The 20810-nt window shown below is 39.9% G+C and overlaps 1 protein-coding gene across 1 annotated transcript; it reads right to left on the minus strand.

The window, feature by feature from the left end:
* Positions 1-10998: 10998 nt before the first annotated feature.
* On the minus strand, positions 10999-13319 carry NR0B1 (nuclear receptor subfamily 0 group B member 1). The gene is made up of 2 exons (XM_084499081.1): positions 12464-13319; positions 10999-11385 (listed from the first exon to the last, which is right to left on the minus strand). Exons 1-2 carry the CDS (start codon positions 13065-13067, stop codon positions 11141-11143), a joined length of 849 nt encoding a protein of 282 aa, XP_084355207.1. The 5' UTR covers positions 13068-13319; the 3' UTR covers positions 10999-11140.
* Positions 13320-20810: the final 7491 nt, after the last annotated feature.

A 20810-nucleotide genomic window follows, 5' to 3' on the forward strand; every position in this document is an offset into this window, starting at 1 on the left:
CTCATGAGGGTGCTCTGAGTGTCACTATGTGATCTGTGCACCCAGCTGGCTACACATATATATGTATGCATGTGGTGTGTACATGTGCTCTCTGTGTGGGTGCCCGCTAGGCATACATTTTCAGCTTCACTACTGGATGCATCTGGAGACTCAGAGTGGCAGTGGCCTTGCCTCTCTCGAGCTGCCAGATCCAGCAAGATATATTTTCCTCTAACAGAATGAACAGCAGTTTTAACAAGTCTGAGCAGGGATACTGATTAGTTTCCTGAATGTAGTCCTTTCCTTTGGCAGTACAGATTTATTTCACCTGTCAGAAATAATGCCTACCCCAGGAGTCCACTGGTCACTATGAGGTCCTCAATCAGTGCTGGCAACCATAATTCACATATTTTAAATTTCCCATTAAAACCACTCACATACAACAATGCATCTTAATTCTATCCTGTCATTTAATTGTTAGATTGTGAAAAGTCAGACAGAGATAAATTACAAATGGAAGAAGGTTTTTCAATCTATGAATAATGCTTGGTGTGTCCAACTTTCAAAACTGCATGTGTAAGCAGTAATGAGGACTTGCTTAGACACAAAATTTGTGTAGCTGTGTGTGCGCAAGATGGTATTGAAAAGTGTTGTTCTACAGGAATTATTGGGCTATACCAACATACATATGCAAATGAATGAGGGAGAAAAATGTTTAAATAAAGAAAAACAACCAAACAAATAAAAATAAGATCAAAAAAAAGAATTAGTTCAAGGAAAACAGAAAGATGTCACAGAACAAAATAACTAAAGAATGCTGAGTTCCATGAAGCACCATTTTAAGATATAGAAAATGATTAATACAGTGCAGATTACTGGAAAAATCCATACATGTTTAAAAACCTTAATTGGCTATTTCAGTCTCAAGAGAGAGGAAAAAATAAGCCTGTTATTGAAAAGCACATAAGCAAGAAAGAAAATTTTTGCTAATGTCAGCATGTATCCCAATCCCTCTTTCACAAGCATAAGGTGAATATTGATTGGTGTAATTCCCTTGACTTTTGGGCTATGTTTTGTTGTTGTTGTTGTTGTTGTTTGTGTTTGTTTGTTTGTTTTTACATTTCTGCAAGGAAGTTCTGAAACAGGATTCAGTGGTTATTTTTTTTTCTTCTCTCTTCTTTGAATACATATGAACAGTATGCATTTTCTTTCCCAGCTATAGCAATGGTATTTTGCTGCTGCCTTAGTTTTAACCAGTTTGATGTGTAGACAAGCACAGTGTTGCACGATGTCAGTGATTCTGCAGAGCATAATGTTGATGGAAATGGCAGGCTGCTGTTGGAGGCAGTGATGACATTATGGGAAGCCCAGGCCCTCTGTGAACAGTCAAGTCAGGGTCTCTGGGAAAACGGAGCAGCAACATCCATGCTTCACTGAGCTCTCATGAGGGAAAGTGTTCCAAATGCCTTTTTTATGGGTTTGTGATGAAATTGAGATGGCACCATTGCATATTTCCAAGATTAGAAATGTTAACGTTTCCTTCACCACATTTGGGTGCTGCTTTTGACAGAGTATGGCATAGCAGACACAGACCTGCTGTGTTGCAGATTTTGCCAGGCTCTGTAACAGCCGTCATACGCTGATTTAATCTGCTGACTTTTTTTTTTTAATCTTATTATTTATTATTATTATTATTTTACTTCATTTTTTCTCTTCTCTAGTATAATTTCTGATGTATAAAACCCCTTGCTATTTTCAAAGTGAAAGCCATGCAATAATTGTAGTGTTTCACTTCTGATGTAAAGCATTCTTCTTTGGACATGTTGCAAATGAGATTAGCTGTTTTCCTTTCATATTCTCTGCATACTAATTCCACCAGAACTGCTACGTTATTCAAGCATATGGTTCTTTTTCTCCTTTCTTTCCTTTCCACTTTTTAAAACAGTTTAAAGAAGTAAATTAAAATCCACTGTTAAGTGAAACCTGTTTCTCTCAGAAAAAGAAAAAAAAAAAAAACCATAATAATGGTCATGGAGATAACAGCGCATGCTGATATTGTAATGAACTGAACTGATGTAATGCATTGCATTTCATAGACTTGAGGCAATCAGGCACTGAAAATTACTGATCCACTGAGCTTACCTACCCACACAGATAGCTTAAGAACAGTCCCTCTAAGATATTTCTAAGTGTTTTGACCAGTCTAGTTTTTAAATTTCACAAGTGTCAAGACTGCCTTGAAAAAAAAAAATAAAAAGAAAAGAAAAAAAAAATCAAAGAAATATCTCATATATGTCTGTATTTAACATCAGATACTACAACCTTGTGGTTAGAAAACTGTTCTCATTTACCAAAATGCAATTTATTTCTATGTAGAATATTTAGAAATGCAACTGGAAAATATGATTTAATGCAGGTTGTTGACTATCAGAAGGTGCCAGACTGATACAAAATAAATAAGTTTAAAATATTACATGCAAAGGATTCACTATGCTGTTTAAAAAAGTTATGACAGAATAGTGTAAATGGGCTCTAGAAGAATATTATTAATAAGTACTTTTTTTTTCTGTTGTTTGAATAGCAATTCTGGGAGTTGTCATTAAGGAAAGATGTTGGCCAAATGAGTGTCTAGAAGAGGTGAGAGGTCTAGGAAAAATGAGCATCTAAAAGAATCCAGACATGTAGCTTTCCACAAAATGGTGTTTAAGATTAATAGCCTTCAACTATGCAATGGTCTTCTGTCATAAAATGTATCTGTGTGGTTGGTGAATAAATTGAGAAAACAGGGGACTGTGTTACAATACAGAAGGATCACCTTAGATTCCTGGGCAACTTTTGAATTTTAAGTGTAGTGACACAGAAATAGATTGAATGTGGGTGTATTAGACACCCCATCACTGAAACTTTTAGAGTTAGGTTAGACAAGTTCTTCTGATATGGTATATAATTCATCCTGTCAGGACAGGGGGTGGATTAAGTGATCACCTGAAATCCCTTCCAGCCATATGACTATTTAGAACAGAATATACACCTACTGCAATTTAGAACCCATTTCATCTTTACTGCTTCTCTTCATTTCTTTTTCTTGTCACCTTTACTGTTCTGTAATAAAGTAACTGGTAGAAAAAGGGTTTCTTTGCTGAATTACTCCTCCACGTTTTATGTTAAAGAAACATTGAGAGCATACCAAGTCGAAGCCTACTGGATTCTTTGAGAGCAAAACAAAACTTTAGGTACCTATTTCACACAACCAGTAATTGCTTCATTCCTATAAAGGCTCTAGGTCTGTCCCATAACTAAGGTAGCAAATAACATCCAGTGTTTTTCCCAACGTTCAGTAAAACTACTAAAATAAATAAATAAATACAGATAAACAGAACCATGAACTCTATACTGAGCAGAGTTTTCTGCCCCTTTCATGATTCATATTGAGTAAGTGCTGCCCACTGCAGTGTGCCCAAAGTTTTTTTAGTTTCCTGGCAGTGCAGCTCAATAACCTGACTGGAATCAATATACAATACTCGAGTGCTCTGTATAGCTTTGAGCACTACAGTATAGGGAAAATATTAAACTGTGAGTGTCCAAAGGAGGGCTACAAAGATGGTGAAGGGTCTGGAGAGCAAGATGTATGAGGAGTGGCTGAGGGTCCTTGGTTTGTTCAGCCCAGAGCAGAGCAGGCTGAGGGGAGGCCTCATGGTGGCCTGCAGCTCCCTCACGAGGGGAGCGGAGGGGCAGGCGCTGAGCTCTGCTCTCTGGGGACAGTGACAGGACCCGAGGGAACGGCTGGGACAGGGGATGGTCAGGCTGGGTGCTAGGGAAAGGTTCTTCACTGGTAGTCAGGTACCGGAACAGGCTCTGCAGGGAAGTGGTCACAGCACCAAGCCTGACGGAGTTCAAGAAGCATTTGGTCCGTTCTCTCAGGCACATGGTCTGATTTATTTGGGTGGTCCTCTGGGGACCCAGGAGTTGGATTCTATGATCCTTGTGGGTCCCTTCTAACTCAGGATGTTCTATGATATCACAACTCACTTTCAAAAAAGCAAACAAAACTGAAACAAAAAAAAAAAACAACACTGTGAAGTGGGGAGGAGGACAGAGAGAACTGAGAAAGCTAATGTCTGGCACACTGCAGGCGTACACCACAGGTTCGCAGCGCAGAGCATCTGGGCACAGGAGCCCAGAAATTTTCTCCCCTCTACTGACCAAGCAGGAGTCTTAATATATGAGCTGTTTCTGAGTGGAATTTCTAGCTTGAATAATTAGTTCCACCTGATTCCCATTAAGGGTGTTAGAGTTCAGAGGTGCAATACAGTTACCTTAATTTAAAGAGTTACTGAATATTAACTGGGCTGTGATACCTTGTCCATAGCAAATGTCAGTGAAAGGTTTCTGTTCACAATGCAAATATCACAGAAGTGACAGGAAAAAACTGTTGCAAGTCAGCTTGCAAACAGCAGCTTAAGATTTAGGACTCATTTACAAGAGCCTGCTCAGCCATCATTCTTGCCTTACTCTGCAGTTTGGGGGGTCTTTTAGACACAAATAACTCATAAAGTACAGGTCATGTATGCTTCCTTACTCGTTCGCCCTAATTTGGGAGCAGATGTTCATGCTCATATCCCCCATGCAACAGAATTTTTGTTTATTTGATAGTCAACTAAATTAAATGGAGGCTTTATACCTAAGCATTCCAGACACTAGAAAAGCAACAATGCTCCCCAACATTCTAGAGGTCATCCCTAAAAATGACCTCCCACTCCCATTCAGAAAGCCTCCTATGGCTTCCTGATAAAGATAAAATGGAAAATAAATAAATAAATCAATAAATAAAAGCATCCTAGTTCCAGTACTGATCTTTTTGGTCACTTTGTCATTCAGTCCTATGTGCCTACCTCAGTGTCAAAAATACAAAAAAGATCTGTCAACTGGGAGATATCTAATCTCTTATAGAAATAAGGGTGACACCGAAGGCTCCAGCCTTCACTTTACCTAACTGTAGAGACTGATAGCTTAATGTATAATCTGTGTCTAGCCTTTTTCTATAAAGTACGAATCACTAACTCCATTCTAAAACCAGTAAACTGGGATCAAACGCCATCTGGAGGCGCTTGCGCTTCTCCATTCACTCCAGACAGAGACTAGATGCCCCCATCGACTGGATGTCAAATTTTCAGACAGCTCAGTTTAAGCAAGATGAAAGGCCCCCTATGTGACAAAACAGTGAGTGATAATATAACATGAAAGGACAGGCTTTTTTTTTTTTTTTTTTTTCTGGACCTGAAGCTAGTGTCATTTTCCTTATGTAAAATCAGTAAATAACATAAGTACACACAGAAAAGCAGGTGTCTGTATGCCATGTGTGCTTGTATAAACATTTGAATGGTTATTTACCTTCATCTAGACACAGTGTGAATATCTAAAAATATCCAGGCCAATTTCACTGCTGACATAAGCAAAGAAATGACTACTGATTTATACCAACAATGTGAACGATTTGTAGATTTGCCAGCAGTGCCAGATAACAAGTTATAGCCCTGTGTCTTCACTGCGCTTGTGGATTTAAGGACATTGTTGTCAAAGTTCTTCTACAAGCCTTTAGTAGTTTTAGCTGTTGAAACCTAATTGTGTACATTTCAGACTTAAAACTCTAGACTTCCACAATATAAAACGATTATTAAGACTGCTACAACAATATGTGTGTGCAGATCTCACACTGCATCTAAGAATTTCAAAATGTATTTGCTTACACTGTTCAAGACTTTCATTCAATGAGAGGAAAACACATCGGCTTTCTGACTTTTTATTTATTTTATTATTTATTTTATTTTACTTTGTTTTATTTCATTATTTCATTTCATTTCATTTCATTTCATTTTTATTTTGTTGCTGTTTATCACAATGCCCAGAAGATCCACTAGAGGAAGTTCTACCTTTAAAGAGAGATGGAAATGACTGACAGTCTAATAGATTCAAACTGGTATATGAGGCCATTTCAAAACAAGAAAATTAAAGTTGTAGAATCATTCCTTTGTGAGCAGAGTTATAGCTCACTAAGCATTACCAGCATTCTTAGGCTATCCACATCAGCAAACTGCTGGGGGAAATTATATATATATATATATATATATATATATATATATATATATATATATATAAACTTGGAAGATTATGAATAAATGCTTTGCCTTACCTTACCTAAAAGAAACACTCATAACCATATTAAGTACAAGTGAAAGCTGCTTTCTAAATTATCCTTTCTCAAATCTCTTCAGAGAAAAGGCTATCACACAGCAGCAACCCCTGCCGAATGGTGCTTTGTGATTAGAAGCCAGTGACTGCTGGTGTTACAGCCCCGACCACAAGTGATGGGCAGCTCTGCTGAGGCAGACGGTAATGGTTTTTGGTACAGCCCTGCTTCTATCTAGCTGAGGCAGTCAGTGGGAGGACTGCATAATTAAATTGCCTGGGAGGCTGTTTTTAGTTAAAATGTCTGTAACATAGTTGAGGGCTGAAAAATGTGCTCAGAAGATTCATGCCGGGGATGACAGGGATAGGGAGCAAATAGAGAAAATACATAAACATTTTTAGAAATCATTTTTATAATTGAACTGGAAAATTACTGGTATGTTTAAGCAAGTGAGGGGAAAAAAATCCATGCATAAATAGACAGCTTCCCCTTCACACAATTTTCAAAAAAATCCAGCCAAGTATTTTGTCACTCTTTTTGGTGGAGAAACTGCAGTTGTCTTTGATCAATTGAAGCACTGATTTACATGGCCAGATTACTGTTGTCATATGTACCTTGCTGACCTGATCTCACAAGATTTACACCTTGTGAGAAAACATTTAAATAATTCCCCTCTTTCAAACACAGTTCTGTGGCAATGTCAAACCAGAGCTGCAGTGTCAGCATTGCCATAGGAAATGACCCCTCACGTGACCCTGTAGGCTTTGAGTCTTGAGTGGGTCTAGCACAGCAGCTCCCAAGCAACCTCAAGCATGCTCCTGCAGCGCTAAGTACCTGGGAGCGTAAACATCACATGTGGAGCAAGAGAAAATTGTCGGGAAGAATCCCCTTCCTTCTTTGGGAAAAAAAAAAAAAAAAAAAAGAGAGAGAGAGAGAAAGGGAGAGAGAGAAAGAAAGAAAACTGGCCTCAGATGTCCTCAGATGCTTAATAGGAACTTAAAGTCCAAAATCCATGCATGGACCAGTCCTCCCAGGGCTGTGAGCTGTGGTGTAACATAGCCTTCTACATCAAAAGATGCCTGCCTACACAAGGTGCCCTGGTCTCAGCAGGTTAAGTATGAGGACATGATCACAGTATCACATTCAGTAATTTTGCAGATACTGTCCAGCCCTAAAAACACAAGAACAGCACAGGTCTCAAGACTGAATTACTTTGAACACAAACTGCTGAAACAGCAGCAGGGATAATATTTTTCCCCTCCTGTTCATTCTTTCCAATGGATATGGAAACCTTCAAGGTTGCCTGCCTTTGCTCTGATGCTGAAGGGCAGCAGCAGTGGCGCAACTCCATTCCTGAGACCTATTCTGCCCCTACACATCCCTCTGCAGAGACCCTTTATGGTGCAGAACAGTCACTTTGGAGGATGCCAGTCATGGTGGCTCCCAGTCACACAGCTCCATGGGTGCAGAACCACCTCTGTCCTCAGTTTCAGCAGGCAGCCAGCAGGACAGGCACCAGTCACCAGGAGCTGGAAGGGTAGAAAAGGGTACCACGCTAGCCAATGTTATGCTGCTTCTATGTTCGCAGCACAGTATAGCACTCCTTATCATAAGATGGGGCTGGCTGCAAGCTTTGTCTATACCTGCTGCCAGGGACATCCAGAGAAATCTTCTCCCTTGTCTTCCCAATGGAAACTTGGGCTTTAGAGCACTGACATAGAAAGGCTTGGGCAACAGAGTAGCTTTGCTTACTTCAGCAAGCACTGTATCCTCACAGAGGAAGACTGAACAGGTTGCTCTCCACTCCTGCACAGCTGCTACTGTGCAGGTGCCAGTGCAGCTCAGGTGCCAATGGAGGAAAGAGCAAGCCATCTAGTCCCAGCAGGTTGGTGAAGATGCCTGTGTCCTCCTCGGCATCTGCTTCTCGAGTAGGTTCTTCCCTACTCTGCAATATTTTCTGGGCCTGATACAGAGTACTCCCACAGTCACCCTTTTGCTCCAGATCTGGCATATTTTGCGAATTATAATCTCTATCCATTTGCTTCCAGTCAGCTCTTGGCACATTGTTTCCACACTAAAATCATACCCTTTCTCACTCTGTTCCTGAATAACACCAATTTCTTCTCTCCCATTCCTGTGTGGATCCAAAGTCTTTATCTTGGTTTCTCCTATAAGTCTTTTTAAATTCCTTGCATAGCCATTCCTGTTCCTTTGACCTATGAGACACATTTTTGCCAGTTCTCTGCTGTGGCAAGGCAAAGAAAATCTAAATAAATTACTTTTACCATTCAGATTTCCTATTTACTGTTCCCAGGTGCTTCCATTTGAATAGACAATAGCTAAATGACTAATAGTGCTGCTGGTCCGAGAGAAATATGACAGTACAGCAAGTTCAAGGTGGATTCATTGTGCACAGAAGCGACATTTTTCATGACAACTTGAGAAAATTGAGTGGAATGCAGAATTTGCTCAGAGAGGGATATTCCTGCATATCAACCTGGAGATGTAAGCCTGTCCTCCTGAGTCATGAAAACTTTTTTGTTTAGTGAAACAATAGATCCAAAACATCTCAAGGTGACTTGTTTAGCTGAAAATCCTTGCCTGTGCTCATGGTTCAGCTATTACAATTAACTGTTATGAGTACTGCCAAGAAGCCTCTTCTGCCACTCAGCAGGAAAGAAAATAAAACTATTTCTTGCCATTTTTAAGTGTGAACAGTGTATTATGAAATTCAGTGGTATGCAAAGTTGTTTTAACCCAAGCCTGTTTCATCTTTTTAGTTTTTACCCAGGATTCATCTGCTGCCACTAACCACTCTTTAAACATTTTATCAATATCCTTTGTGCTTTTGGGAAAAGAAGTTTCTTTGTCAAGCATCCTTGAAAGCTAACTATTGTAAATTCATATTGTAACAGATGTTTACACTGCAGAGACATTAGATCTGCTCAGAAGCTATCGTAAACTCATGGAACATTTATACATACAGAGTAAATATTCTCCATATAAATATATTTACATTTGTTATATGTGTGTGCATGCATGTAAATGTAAAAGCATTTATTTAACAGAGACTAAGCCTGTTTTTTTCTGGAGTGGTCTGAAGTCTGAACTGGTAGTGATGAGCACCTTACTTACATTTTTTTTGTTCTTTGGAATTCTGGGGATGCTTCTCAGGGCACACAATCCTACCGAGTTATGTGAGCACCAGAAGAGTGTGCAGTCATGTTTTGGAAGTTTTGAAAGTTTTCCTTCCATTAGGAAGGAAAACAACATTAGGAATGAAACATCAGGAAGGATGTTGTTTTTTGCTACTTTGTTTTTTTCTCAGCAATGGTATCCCAGTCCATGATGATGTCCTTACTGCTATGACAATGCAAACCTCAGTGATAATATTTATGGATGAACTTGTCCCCCAGGAATGTTTGGCTACCTCTACAGCTATTTCTACTTTCCATGTTTCATCTGGGTAGGTACAAGACAACAACAGTCTTCCTTGAGACCTTCCTGTGCATAGGAGTTGTGATTATCCTTTGCGCAAGGTGGCAGGAAAAGAAAGCTCTTCACTTACTTCCCTCTCGCCCCTGCACACCTGCTGTTAAGAATGACTGCCTCAACTATAGTAACTGTGTTTTAAAAAACACCTCTTACTGACAGTGGTTAATATACGTGTATATACTTACTGCTTTTACTTTGGGAACGCTATCACTAACATTTCTTTCCCTGTTTATTTTTACCAATATTCCCAAGGGTTTATTTTTACCAATATTCCCAAGGGTAAAAGGGTAGCAAGCTGAACATGGAGAAAGGTAAACCACAAAACAAATTCCCCTTAAAATTCTTGATTTTAATTTTGACTTGATTCTAATTTTAAAATAAAAAGATTTATTTTTTTCAACAAAAACACAACTGCTTTGGGAGAAAGGATCAAGTCCAAATCCAAGATTAAAAAAAAAAAAAAAAAAAAGTATCAGCTTGACATTTGATTATGACATCTTCTTGCTAGCTGACAAATTCTGATGGACATACCAATGGGTATACCACATGTCAGCATAACAATTGTGTGTTTCTATAGGAATTAGTTTGAAGAATCCAGCCAGCAAAATCCTTACTAGCAAATGCCTAGATTAAAAGCAAATAAAAGTGTCTAGTGCACACCAGTAGTTCACCACCCTATTCAACATTTGCTTTTGGGATACTTTTGCAATTGTTTTTGTTTGCTTGTTGTTTTGGGGACTCAAGTGTGTGTGTGTGTGTGTGTTTTCCCTGAAGCCCAACATGTGTTGAATGGAATGTTTTACCACAAGTTACCCAAGCTTCATTCAAGTTTCATTAAATCTCAAAATATTCATAATATGCTTTCCCTCACATCAAATAAAACATATTTTCTTTAATACTCCTTACAGACTTCCAGTCTGTTGACTTCAAGTCAATAGAAGTAGTTCACTGACAGTAGTAAGTCTCTGATGGAGCTGGTATTTGAACTATGAGCAGAATTGTGATTACAGTATCCTATTCTAATATCGCCGAAACATGCAAAGCAAACGGCTTGCTCATTTCCCACTTCTGCATGCCAACAATGTTTAAAATGTAAACCTAGACTAGTTTTTTTTGTTGTTTTGGTTTTTTTGTTTGTTTGTTTGTTTTTTTGAGGGGGGGGTGGAGCAGGAATTCCTAACCTTGAAAGTACAATATAGTGTGCGATCTTTATTCGATACATGATTTTAAAAAAATTGCCAGTCGACAAGGGTTATGAACACTCTATGCAACCTTAAAGCTTATTCTGATGACTGTAATCTTATTCCAAAAGCACTGTCTTTAATAAAAAATAATTCCAGAACTTAAAGAATACTTTATTATTGAATACAAAAATACTATCTATGTAAAAACAATAAGTTAGTTTATTTACAGTACTTTACACTATTCTGCTCTAGGGCTTCCTTTGCATTGGATTTATTTTCATTATTTTACATGCCTTTATAATTTTGCACAAAGCATTTCCAAAAGCATGTCATCCATGTTCACTGCTCCAATGATGGGCCTGAAGAATAGTTCAGCAATCACATTAGCATTAATAGATCTTAACAAGGATAGAACAACATTCAGCTTGGCAAATCTGGCTTCATCACCTCTGTGAATGAGTCTGACATGTTCATTTAGAGCTTGTTGTGCTTCCTTCTGCAGTCCTTCAATATACTGTGTACACTGCAGTCCAGGTAAATCTGAAAAGAAAAATAAATTATTTTGTTTACACAGGTTTCATCTATAAAACACTCTTCTTACAGAAGAGTTAACAGCTTACAGATTATATTTATTACACAAAGAATTAAACAAATGGAATTGCTAGAGGACTTCTTGCATGCAGAATCAATGTGCCAAATTTTATAGTGTAGCTCAAAATCTTATCATGCTGGTGGTTAAGGACATTCAATACTCTTTGCTACTCAAAAGTGAACTGTGAATTTGCCAGCATTCATTTAAATGTTAAAAAGAATTAGTTGATAACAGAAACTTTCATTGAAGAATGCTGTACAAAATGCCTTTGCAGTGACAAGTATAATCTGTAAATAGCAGAGATAACAATTAAAAATAAATAAATAAATAAATAACTTGTTTAATAACTTGTTCACTTCTACAAAAGGCATTATTTAGGCTTTTATAAGGCTTCTTTTGACAACAGTTTCTAAGTAGCTCCAGATAAGAAGTGGCAACAAGTATTAACTCCAATATAAGATAGAAAGTTTCCTAGGGAACTACACTGAGGATATTGAGGGAGTGGGAGCAGAGGGATTTTGCTTTTCAGTGCAACAGTTTGAAGGCAGAAGTGCTAAATACAACTTGGTAGAGCCACAGTTAGGAAGTGCCATATCCAGCTGCCTTCCAGGTAAGTAACTGACATGGTAACCGCTTGGTAGAGCTGTTGGAAGTCTTTAGGAAGAGAAACGATGCATGAAAATAAAAAGAAAGAACAGTAACGCAACGCAAAGCCAAAGAAGCACTCCCCTGCCGTGGCACACCCGAGAGCCTGAGGTTTGCCCCGCTTTGTCCCCGCTGTGCAGGTGCCGAGCTTGTCCGGGGGGCCTCTGAGCTCCGCCGGCCGGACAGACGGACAGACGGATCCCCAGGGCGGCTCCAAGCAGGCGGGAAGCTGCGGCTGCCTCCCGCCTTGTCCCGAGCCACTGCCACGGGCTCGGTTTGTTTCAATCCCGGGACAGCGGCCGCGGCCCGACCCCTGGGGGGACTGCGCCCCGCGCCCCCCTGCTCCGCCACCTCCCCTGGGGGACCCCCGCGTGCACTCACCCGGGTTGAAGAGCACGGTGCCCTTGAGGTACGCGTACTCCTTGGTGCTGATGTCCAGGCTCCAGCATTTGGCAAGGAAGCCCTCGATGGCCTGGATGTCGCCGGCCGAGGGTGGGTGCGGCCGCCCCGGCGCCGGTCCCCGCGGCGGGGTGTGCTCGCCCTGCCGCCGGTTGGTGAGGATCCTCTGCAGCATGCTGGGCTCGGCGCTCTCCACCGTCTCGAAGTGCACCCGGTCCTGCGCCAGCCCCAGCACCAGCAGGGGCGCCCAGCAGCTGCGGACCAAGACGAGCTGCTCGTCCATGGGCAGCTCCTGGAAGCAGGGCACGTTCTGCACGAAGCGCAGCGTCTTCACCAGCACGGCCGAGGCCGCCTTGCACGCCACCTGCGGGCTCTTCAGGGCCACCCGCCGCTGCGAGCCGCACGAACAGCCGCCGCACGCCGGCCCCCGCCTCGCCACCGGCCCCGGCCCCTGCCTCGGCCCCTGCCCCGGCGGCGGCTGCCGCCTCTCCGCCTCCGCCTGCTCCTGGCTCTTGAGGATGCTGTAGAGGATGCTGCTGTGCCGCCGGCCGCCCGCGCAGCAGCGGCAGCGCTCCACGCACGCCATGGCACCCGGGGCCGGGGCCGGGGTCGGGGTCGGGGCTGAGCCGCCCGGGAGGAGGCTGCTCGGGGCGGGCGGTGGTCGTGGCGGTCGCGGTCCCCGCCGCCTCCGCCCGGCGGGAGAGGCGCACTGCTCGCCCTATGCCCGGCTGTTAACTTATTTATAGCCGGCGGCTGGGTGTGCGTGTGAGTGTGTGGTGTGTGTGTGTGTGTTTGTGATGTGTGTGTGCGTGCAGCCGCTGTGCCCGCGGTTCAAAGGGGCAGACACTCTTTACTGGCTGGAAAAGAGAGAGAGGAGGAAAAAATCAGAAAAGAAAAAAAAAAAAAAAAAAAGAAAGCCCTCCTCCTCCTCCCCCTTTCCCGAGGCGGCGATGCCTAGAGGGAGCCTGCGAGGCGCCCGCCCCTGCCGTCAGGCTGCGGCGTGGCCGGAGGCGAGAGGGGACCCCGCGCGTCGCGAAATGGAGGCCGGCCCGTGGGCTGGGGCTGCGGGGGACACGGAGTAACACCAGGGCCGGAGCAAAAGGGCTTATGCCTCTGCTGCCCCTTCGGCTTGATTAACACCTTAATGCTGACGTGCAGAAGGGAGATGGACATGCCCCTGCACAGCCAAGGGTGAATGTGTGGGGTTGGGGTCCTGGTGAGGCTCTGTCAGGGTGCCCGGGTGTTGCTGCCTCTGCTGTATGAGATCCTGCGTGGATTTCATGAATGATGTGGATTTCCCGTTAAACCATCCTCCGCGAATAATTCCCTTCCTCTGCTTTGCAGTACGTGGCCCATCTTTATGACCTCCTGATCTTTACATTCCATCCACCCATTTAAAACGTTTCCATTTTCCTTACAAGCTTGTCATGCCCTGAAGTGCGTATTTCCACCTCAGCTTAGATCTCCTGTTCTCAGAGACACATCTTGTCGGTGTTACATATGGACTTCAGACTAGGAAAATAACTATTAACAGGCCTTGATGTTTACACAGGAGGGATAGAGGAATAGTGATTGTCTGAATGTGATTTTACTCTCGAATGAAAAACTCATTTACTTTGTTAGTTAGACTAACTGAAAGTGGGTGCAGCAGAGAACAGTAGTAACTCAATGCAGTAAGTAGTTACTCAATGCAGTAAGTAAAGAGTTACTTCTTTGTGCCTTATATGGACCAAACCAGAAACATTTTATGTTTTATGTCAACTAGAAGAACCTTGGCACAGTTTTAAAGAAAGTAGACAGTTTTCAGCAGCCTTCTGTACCTGCTCCATCAATATCTGCTACCAAGGGATGTTTAACTCAATCCTGGACAAACTTCTTTTCGTTCAATAAAAAATTGTAGTTTTTTAAGCAAATGCCTCTAACAGCTTTGGGCTTCTTAGGAACGTAGAAAGTTTAGTCCAGATCTCAGCAATTTCTTTTCCCTATGAAGCTAGTCCTCCTATGTCAGCTTACATAGTTATATAGCCATTTCTCTCTAAGTATTCCTTCACAATTGGACTCAAAAGGGATATTGTTTACAAAAAGCACAAAAAGTATACATGTAATATAAAGCACAGGAGGGTTATTTGCCTCATGTAAACCTTGTTTTCCAAATGCAGGTTTTCCAAAATCCTAATTATAATTATCTTTGGTTTTACCTGTAAAATGCATCATGTAATTAAAAAATGTTTTATTAAAATATTGTTTTATTAACTTTTCTGATGTCTCCTTAAGCAGTCGTACAGTTTACTAATGCAAGACTTTCAGATCTTTGTCTAAGGACTCTATCTTTTTTTTTTTTTTTTTTCCACAGACTCAAATATGATAAATGATAAAGTCTTTTATTGTCTTTGCAGTGGTGGAGAATTGTTACATTACACCAATGTACTCATATCTACAGTTTGCAGACTGAGTTTTGTCCCTGGAGCAAAAAGCAATCTTTCACTGAACATTCTTGAAGAAAAAAAAAAATGCTTAGAATTTTTTAAAATATATATATTAAAAAATAAAAAAATAAAATTAAATATAAATGTTATGAAGTTTTTCATTTGAATAGTATCATTAGTAACTGGAAAATACTTGTCTAATCATCTAGTATATTTTCTTGCCATTCATGAGTGTTTCATGGTACATAAATCAGTGTTTTCTCAACATTGCTATGTTAGATTCTTTTTTTCCTTTCTAGTCTTTTCCTTCTTCTTTTTTTTTTTCCTCTTTCACTAACTTCCAAGAGAAAACTTGCCACATTTTAGAAAATGAGCTTTTAGTTGACTTCAGTAGCACTTCTCCCATGAGGTATGTATTATTGGACTCACTGTGGAATCCAATTATGTTTTTTACTAGATTGAAACTTAGAAGGTATCTGTGAGAAAGTATGGTACAGCTGAGATTCAAAATATTGCCTTTACAGTTTCAAACAGACCAGTAGTGGGAACATTCTGTTTATGGGAGGATGCTGCTTGCACAGGGTCATATGTAACTTTTATACTGAGTCTACAGTAGAAATTTTCCTGGTGTAGCAATGGGGGTTGCAGGTATCTAATTTTTCAAGACATTTCTCTTTCAACCAAGTCTCAAATGTAGATACGACTCTACTGTCATTCAATGACTCTTCTGGCACTTCAGTTTATAAACTAACATATACAAAAAGGTTTTTTCTTTGATGACTACATCAGTATGGGTATTCCATACTGTAACTGAAACTTGATTTATTATTAAGTGCCAGAAATCGCATCAATATAATCAAAACTGTTCCTCTTTCTCTCATAAGTACATTTATGCATTCATTTCTTTCTTTCTAACTTTTAATGTATCCAAATACATGGCATTTTATTCAGGGCAGAGCATTTCTTTCCCAATTAAAACATCCAAAAAGTCCCAGACATATTTAGTAATGTTTCTTAATGCCCTAGACATATTTAGTAATGTTTCTTATGTTGACATTTAGTGATTTGAATAGTCTTTATTTTTGTGTCAGAGTTTTGCCTATCTAAGGCATTCAAGTTAAACAAAAGGCTACAAAGCATTCTGTTTAAAAAAAATTGGAAACCAAAATCCCTGACAGACAAGTCATGTTTTGATGTAAACTACATGAAAACACATAAACAAAAAACAAACAAACAAACAAACAAACAAAAGTGGGTGTGTCTCATTTCTTCTAATTTACCCAGCTCCAGGTTGTCCAGTCACAAATAGATTTATATCCAAAAAAAGATTGCTTGTTTGTTTGTATTTTGTTTTGTTTTTACCTCAGAGTAAACCTTGGATATGAAGGTGGTACAGCGCAGTCTTAGCAGTTATACTCTTTCATGTTGCTCTTCAGTGTCCCTGTATTGCTCATCTGGTAGCACACTTGGTTCTCAGCCAGAGGGCAAGACTTCACTTTCAGAACAAGACCAAACAAGCATTTGGTTTGTGCTGTCAGTGCTTTAATGCACCATTAGCTTGAGAGAGTGTTTTTTTTTTCCAGTGGGGAATTGAATCCTGATGCTCTGTAAATACCTACTATTCCTCCCTGTGTAAGGGCTGAAAAATGAAATTTGATCTTAAGATGAGATGTAAAACTGAGGGATCAATTCAGTGATTAGTACAAGTGAAGATAACTTTTTATCTGGAAAAAAAAAATAAAAAAATAAAGCATTGAATGTGGAATATTCAGAGAATATTCAGAGAATATTCAGAGAAGGGCGACGAAGCTGGTGAGGGGCCTGGAGAACAAGTCCTACGAGGAGCGGCTGAGGGAGCTGGGCTTGTTCAGCCTGGAGAAGAGGAGGCTCAGGGGCGACCTTATCGCTCTTTACAGATACCTTAAAGGAGGCTGTAGAGAGGTGGGGGTTGGCCTGTTCTCCCACGTGCGTGGTGACAGGACGAGGGGGAATGGGCTTAAGTTGAGCCAGGGGAGTTTTAGGTTAGATGTTAGAAAGAACTTCTTTACAGAAAGGGTTGTGAGGCATTGGAACAGGCTGCCCAGGGAAGTGGTGGAGTCACCATCCCTGGAAGTCTTCAAAAGACGCTTAGATGTAGAGCTTAGGGATATGGTTTAGTGGAGGGCTGTTAGCGTTAGGTTGGAGGTTGGACTCGATGACCTTGAGGTCTCTTCCAACCTAGAAAATTCTGTGATTCTGTGATTCTGTGATATCGTTAAGAGTAATTTTAGCAAGACATCTTTGGTACAAGAGAAGTATTCTGTTAAAACAAGGTTTTGGAATTTACATATTTTATTATGTTTCACACATACATTTCTCACTTATATTGAGACTGTCCATTTGTCAGATTGACCACCATTCACAGTCTCTGTATTTTACTGGGGTATTTACTTGAAAATGAATGAGAATTAAGGGAAAAGTGTCACCATTAAGAATTTTTTACCTACACATTTTATTAGGCATTCCTGATGGTAGTACTGCCTCCTTCCTCAATTTGCAATGGATTCCTTGGGTGGAACAAACTGTGATCCTGACTGATTCTGTCTGAGCCAAAGACAGCTGATCTGTACCAGTCAAGGGATGCTGACCTGAATTTACAAAGCCCTAAGGCTGTTACAGTATTCGATGGACAGCTTACCTAGCAAGATTTGTTTGTTCTGGATTAGGATGAGTAAGTGGTTATATTCTTATGGAAATAGCTTATATAACTTATAATAGCTGGAGTATATAATAACAGTTTTAGACCTTTACACCAAGTGCTTGAAAGTAGTTGATACCCAACCCAGTAGAATGATGCAAAAGTTTCATTCAACATATCTTAAAAAAAAATGTAAATCTTCAAAAGGGATTTTTTTTTTTTTTTTTTTTTTTTTTTTGGGCTGGAGGGTCAGATGAGTGCTTTGCAGCATATTGTTCTGATATTTTGGATCCAGAAGTAGGAATCTTGAATTTGCATTTACTGTTACTGGACCATGTACTTCGTATTTCTATTGGCAGATAACCAATTTAAGGAGACCTTCACACATCCCAGACATCTTCTCACCTTCATGCTAATTCACCTTAGGTAATGCAATTAGGTTTCAGGGGGAGGTAAAATTAGGGGAAGAGAAACAACTTTTTCCAGGGAAAGGTGTTCAGTAACTTCACATCCCTCCCCACCCCCTAAATAAATAAATAAATAAATAAATAAATAAATAAATAAAGAGTAACTGATCTGTGGGCTCAAATAGTTTTGTGTTAATAGGGATCCTTTGGGCCTTTGCAGTGTAGAAGAGCTATTGGTTCCAGCAATCTAGGACTGTACATTTAAGTACGCTGTTGGGGGTCGGCTGTGTCAATATTTAAATCTAATTTCTTTTTTTGGCAAACATCAGTTCATATACTCCCAAACATCTGCTAGTGTGGCATGTTTAAGGGTGCAATCCCATAAGACAGATTTAGCCAGTCTAATAGCTCATTGGAGCTGAAAGAGATGACTTCCAGATATATCTTTGCTGCTGCTGCTTTCCTTGTGCCAACTCTGGCACTCATCTGACATCTTGGTGAGCCAAATCCTTTCATTAAGCTGGCTGCATTTTTAGAACAGCTATTACAGGAAAGGTGGCAAAGAAATTAGATACCTTGAAATGTGCTCTCCATGCTTTATTTTCTCCATTGATGCTTTCTGAGGTTCTGCCCAACCTAAAAAGCTGTAAAATTCGTGTCATGGCAGGTTTTTGTTTAGCTGAATCAGCAAGAAACCCATCAAGAAACTGAATAGCTTTCTGCCACTTCACTGATCTGAACTCATTCAAACAGGGATCAGAAGAGTGCCAGAGCAGGTGGAAAGGAGTGGCCATTCCTCATTTCCAGAAGTGGAAGGAGAGAGAGAAAAGAGCAGGACCAGTGCTGAAAGCTCTTATTCCACTCCATCACCATGCAGAACCTCTCCCTCAGAGGGGACAAAACCCTAAAGCTTGATGGTAGGGGAGAGAGGGCTTTTAATAATCTTTGTTTTAAAATTAATCTTTTAAATACCACCTGAAATTGAACTGTACTTTTGCTAATGACACCTGGCTAAGGGGATTGTATTATCAAATATTAGTGTAGAAAAAACTTTCAATTACTAGCCTTATTACAATCATTTGCCTTGAGAAATACATTGCTAATAGGAAAAACAGATGGGTAACAAAAAAAAAAAAAAATCTGGAAAATTAAGTGTTTTAATACATTGTTCAAGGTTGTGGCGTAAAGAATAAAATGCATTCCAGCACTGTAGTGGCAATAGTATCCATTACACAAATTCTGAAGTTGAAATTACTCTATAAATAGTCTGATTGTCTGACACTGACAAGTTCACAAATACATTTATATTTGTGAGTAATATTCAAGGGTATGCTCCTAAAAAAAAAAAAAATATATATATATATATATATATATATATATTTTTAAGTATGCAAATAGTTTTATCAGTTACCATTCATTTTATGTCAAAATCAATGTGAGGGCTTTTAAAATGCATCTTTCCCTAGGTTTTAATTGAGATATTTCACCAAGTTGGGTATTTGAAAATACTGACCTTTTGGTGAATCGGTGATGTAATTTCTCATTAAATCAGGTTCATGTTTTGGTATTATAAAACACACACATTTCCTTTTTACCATTCTCTGTACATGCACATGCATAAATGATTTGTAGGTTAAAATCTGAATCTCAAATATTTATAATCTTAAAGTAACTTCTGCAGTCCTTTGGCTGTGTTATTTGCTCAGAGTTCACCGTGTTTCTAAATTTGTACGTTTTATACAAAACAGGAAAATCATTTGGCATTCTGTTCTGCTGGCAGACAAGATAGACTACATCCTCAGTTTTATCAAAGTAACAGAACTAGCTTACCTTCTTTAAAGGAAGGATTTCTCTAACCTAGATCATTTCAGCAGAACTTGATTAGGGAGTGATCTGGCAGTTATGTCATCCTTATGTCAGCCTTTATGGCAGTTATGGCATCCTTTTTTTTTACTATTTTTTCCAGCCCATGGAAGCCATACTTTATGTAGATTTCTGATTTTTGTGAAATTTCACTAGAATTTCACTATTACATTATTTTCACTAATTTCCCTGTTATCTCAAGGTATGTCTTTCCAGGTTTTGATTTTGAAGATATTTTTGTCTTAGAAGAGATTCCTTCTTTCATACCTTCATCTTTTATTTTGTTTTCTAGCCATTTATACACCATGCAGAGTATCCACATCAGAAGGACAAAAAAAATCACTAAAATGTCATCGTTGACACTTCATTGTCTCTTTCTTGCATTGAGAAAAGTATTCAGTTTAAATCTTTCACTCTTCTCAAGGACATGTTTTCTCTGTACACCTGTAAGATAGTAAATCATATCATTACCTTGGACTTTTAATCTCAGAACTCCAGGAGCATGGTCTGAGAATGAGAAATGAGGATGTTTTTGATTGCAGATGTTAATGTCTGAAACTTTAAGCAATTACATGAGGAATAGTTTAAAGTAAAACAATTGTGTTTACTTTTGACTTGAAGTATGGTTTTTAATCTTTTATTAACTGTGTTCTGTCCTCACAGTAATTCATACATAAAGCATAGAAAGTTTAATCTGATATTTCATAGCTGATTATTTCTCCTAAAGAAGACTTGAGTGCTTTTTTTTACCACACTTGACAACACAAATCACACACACAAAAATCCCAGAAGTTCTTTGAGGACCTCCTTTTTCTCTCAGCAGTGCTCTTCCCTTCCAGCTCCAACCCCATAGCAGTTCAGTTGTTATAATAGTTTCTAAGTTTCCCAAATCTTTGCCAGTGCTTCCTGGCAAGCAAAAAGCACTTTACTTTGAAGCAGGTCAGGTTATAATTTTA

This window comes from Aythya ferina, assembly GCF_964211825.1.
Source record: "Aythya ferina genome assembly, chromosome: 1".
NCBI classification, from domain to species: domain Eukaryota; kingdom Metazoa; phylum Chordata; class Aves; order Anseriformes; family Anatidae; genus Aythya; species Aythya ferina.

Coding starts and splice junctions, on each gene's coding strand:
- NR0B1 (XM_084499081.1), bottom strand. CDS start 13,067: ATGGCGTGCGTGGAGCGCTGCCGCTGCTGCGCGGGCGGCCGGCGGCAC. Junction 11,386..12,463: donor CACCGTGCTCTTCAACCCGG/GTGAGTGCACGC, acceptor TTTTCTTTTCAG/ATTTACCTGGACTGCAGTGT.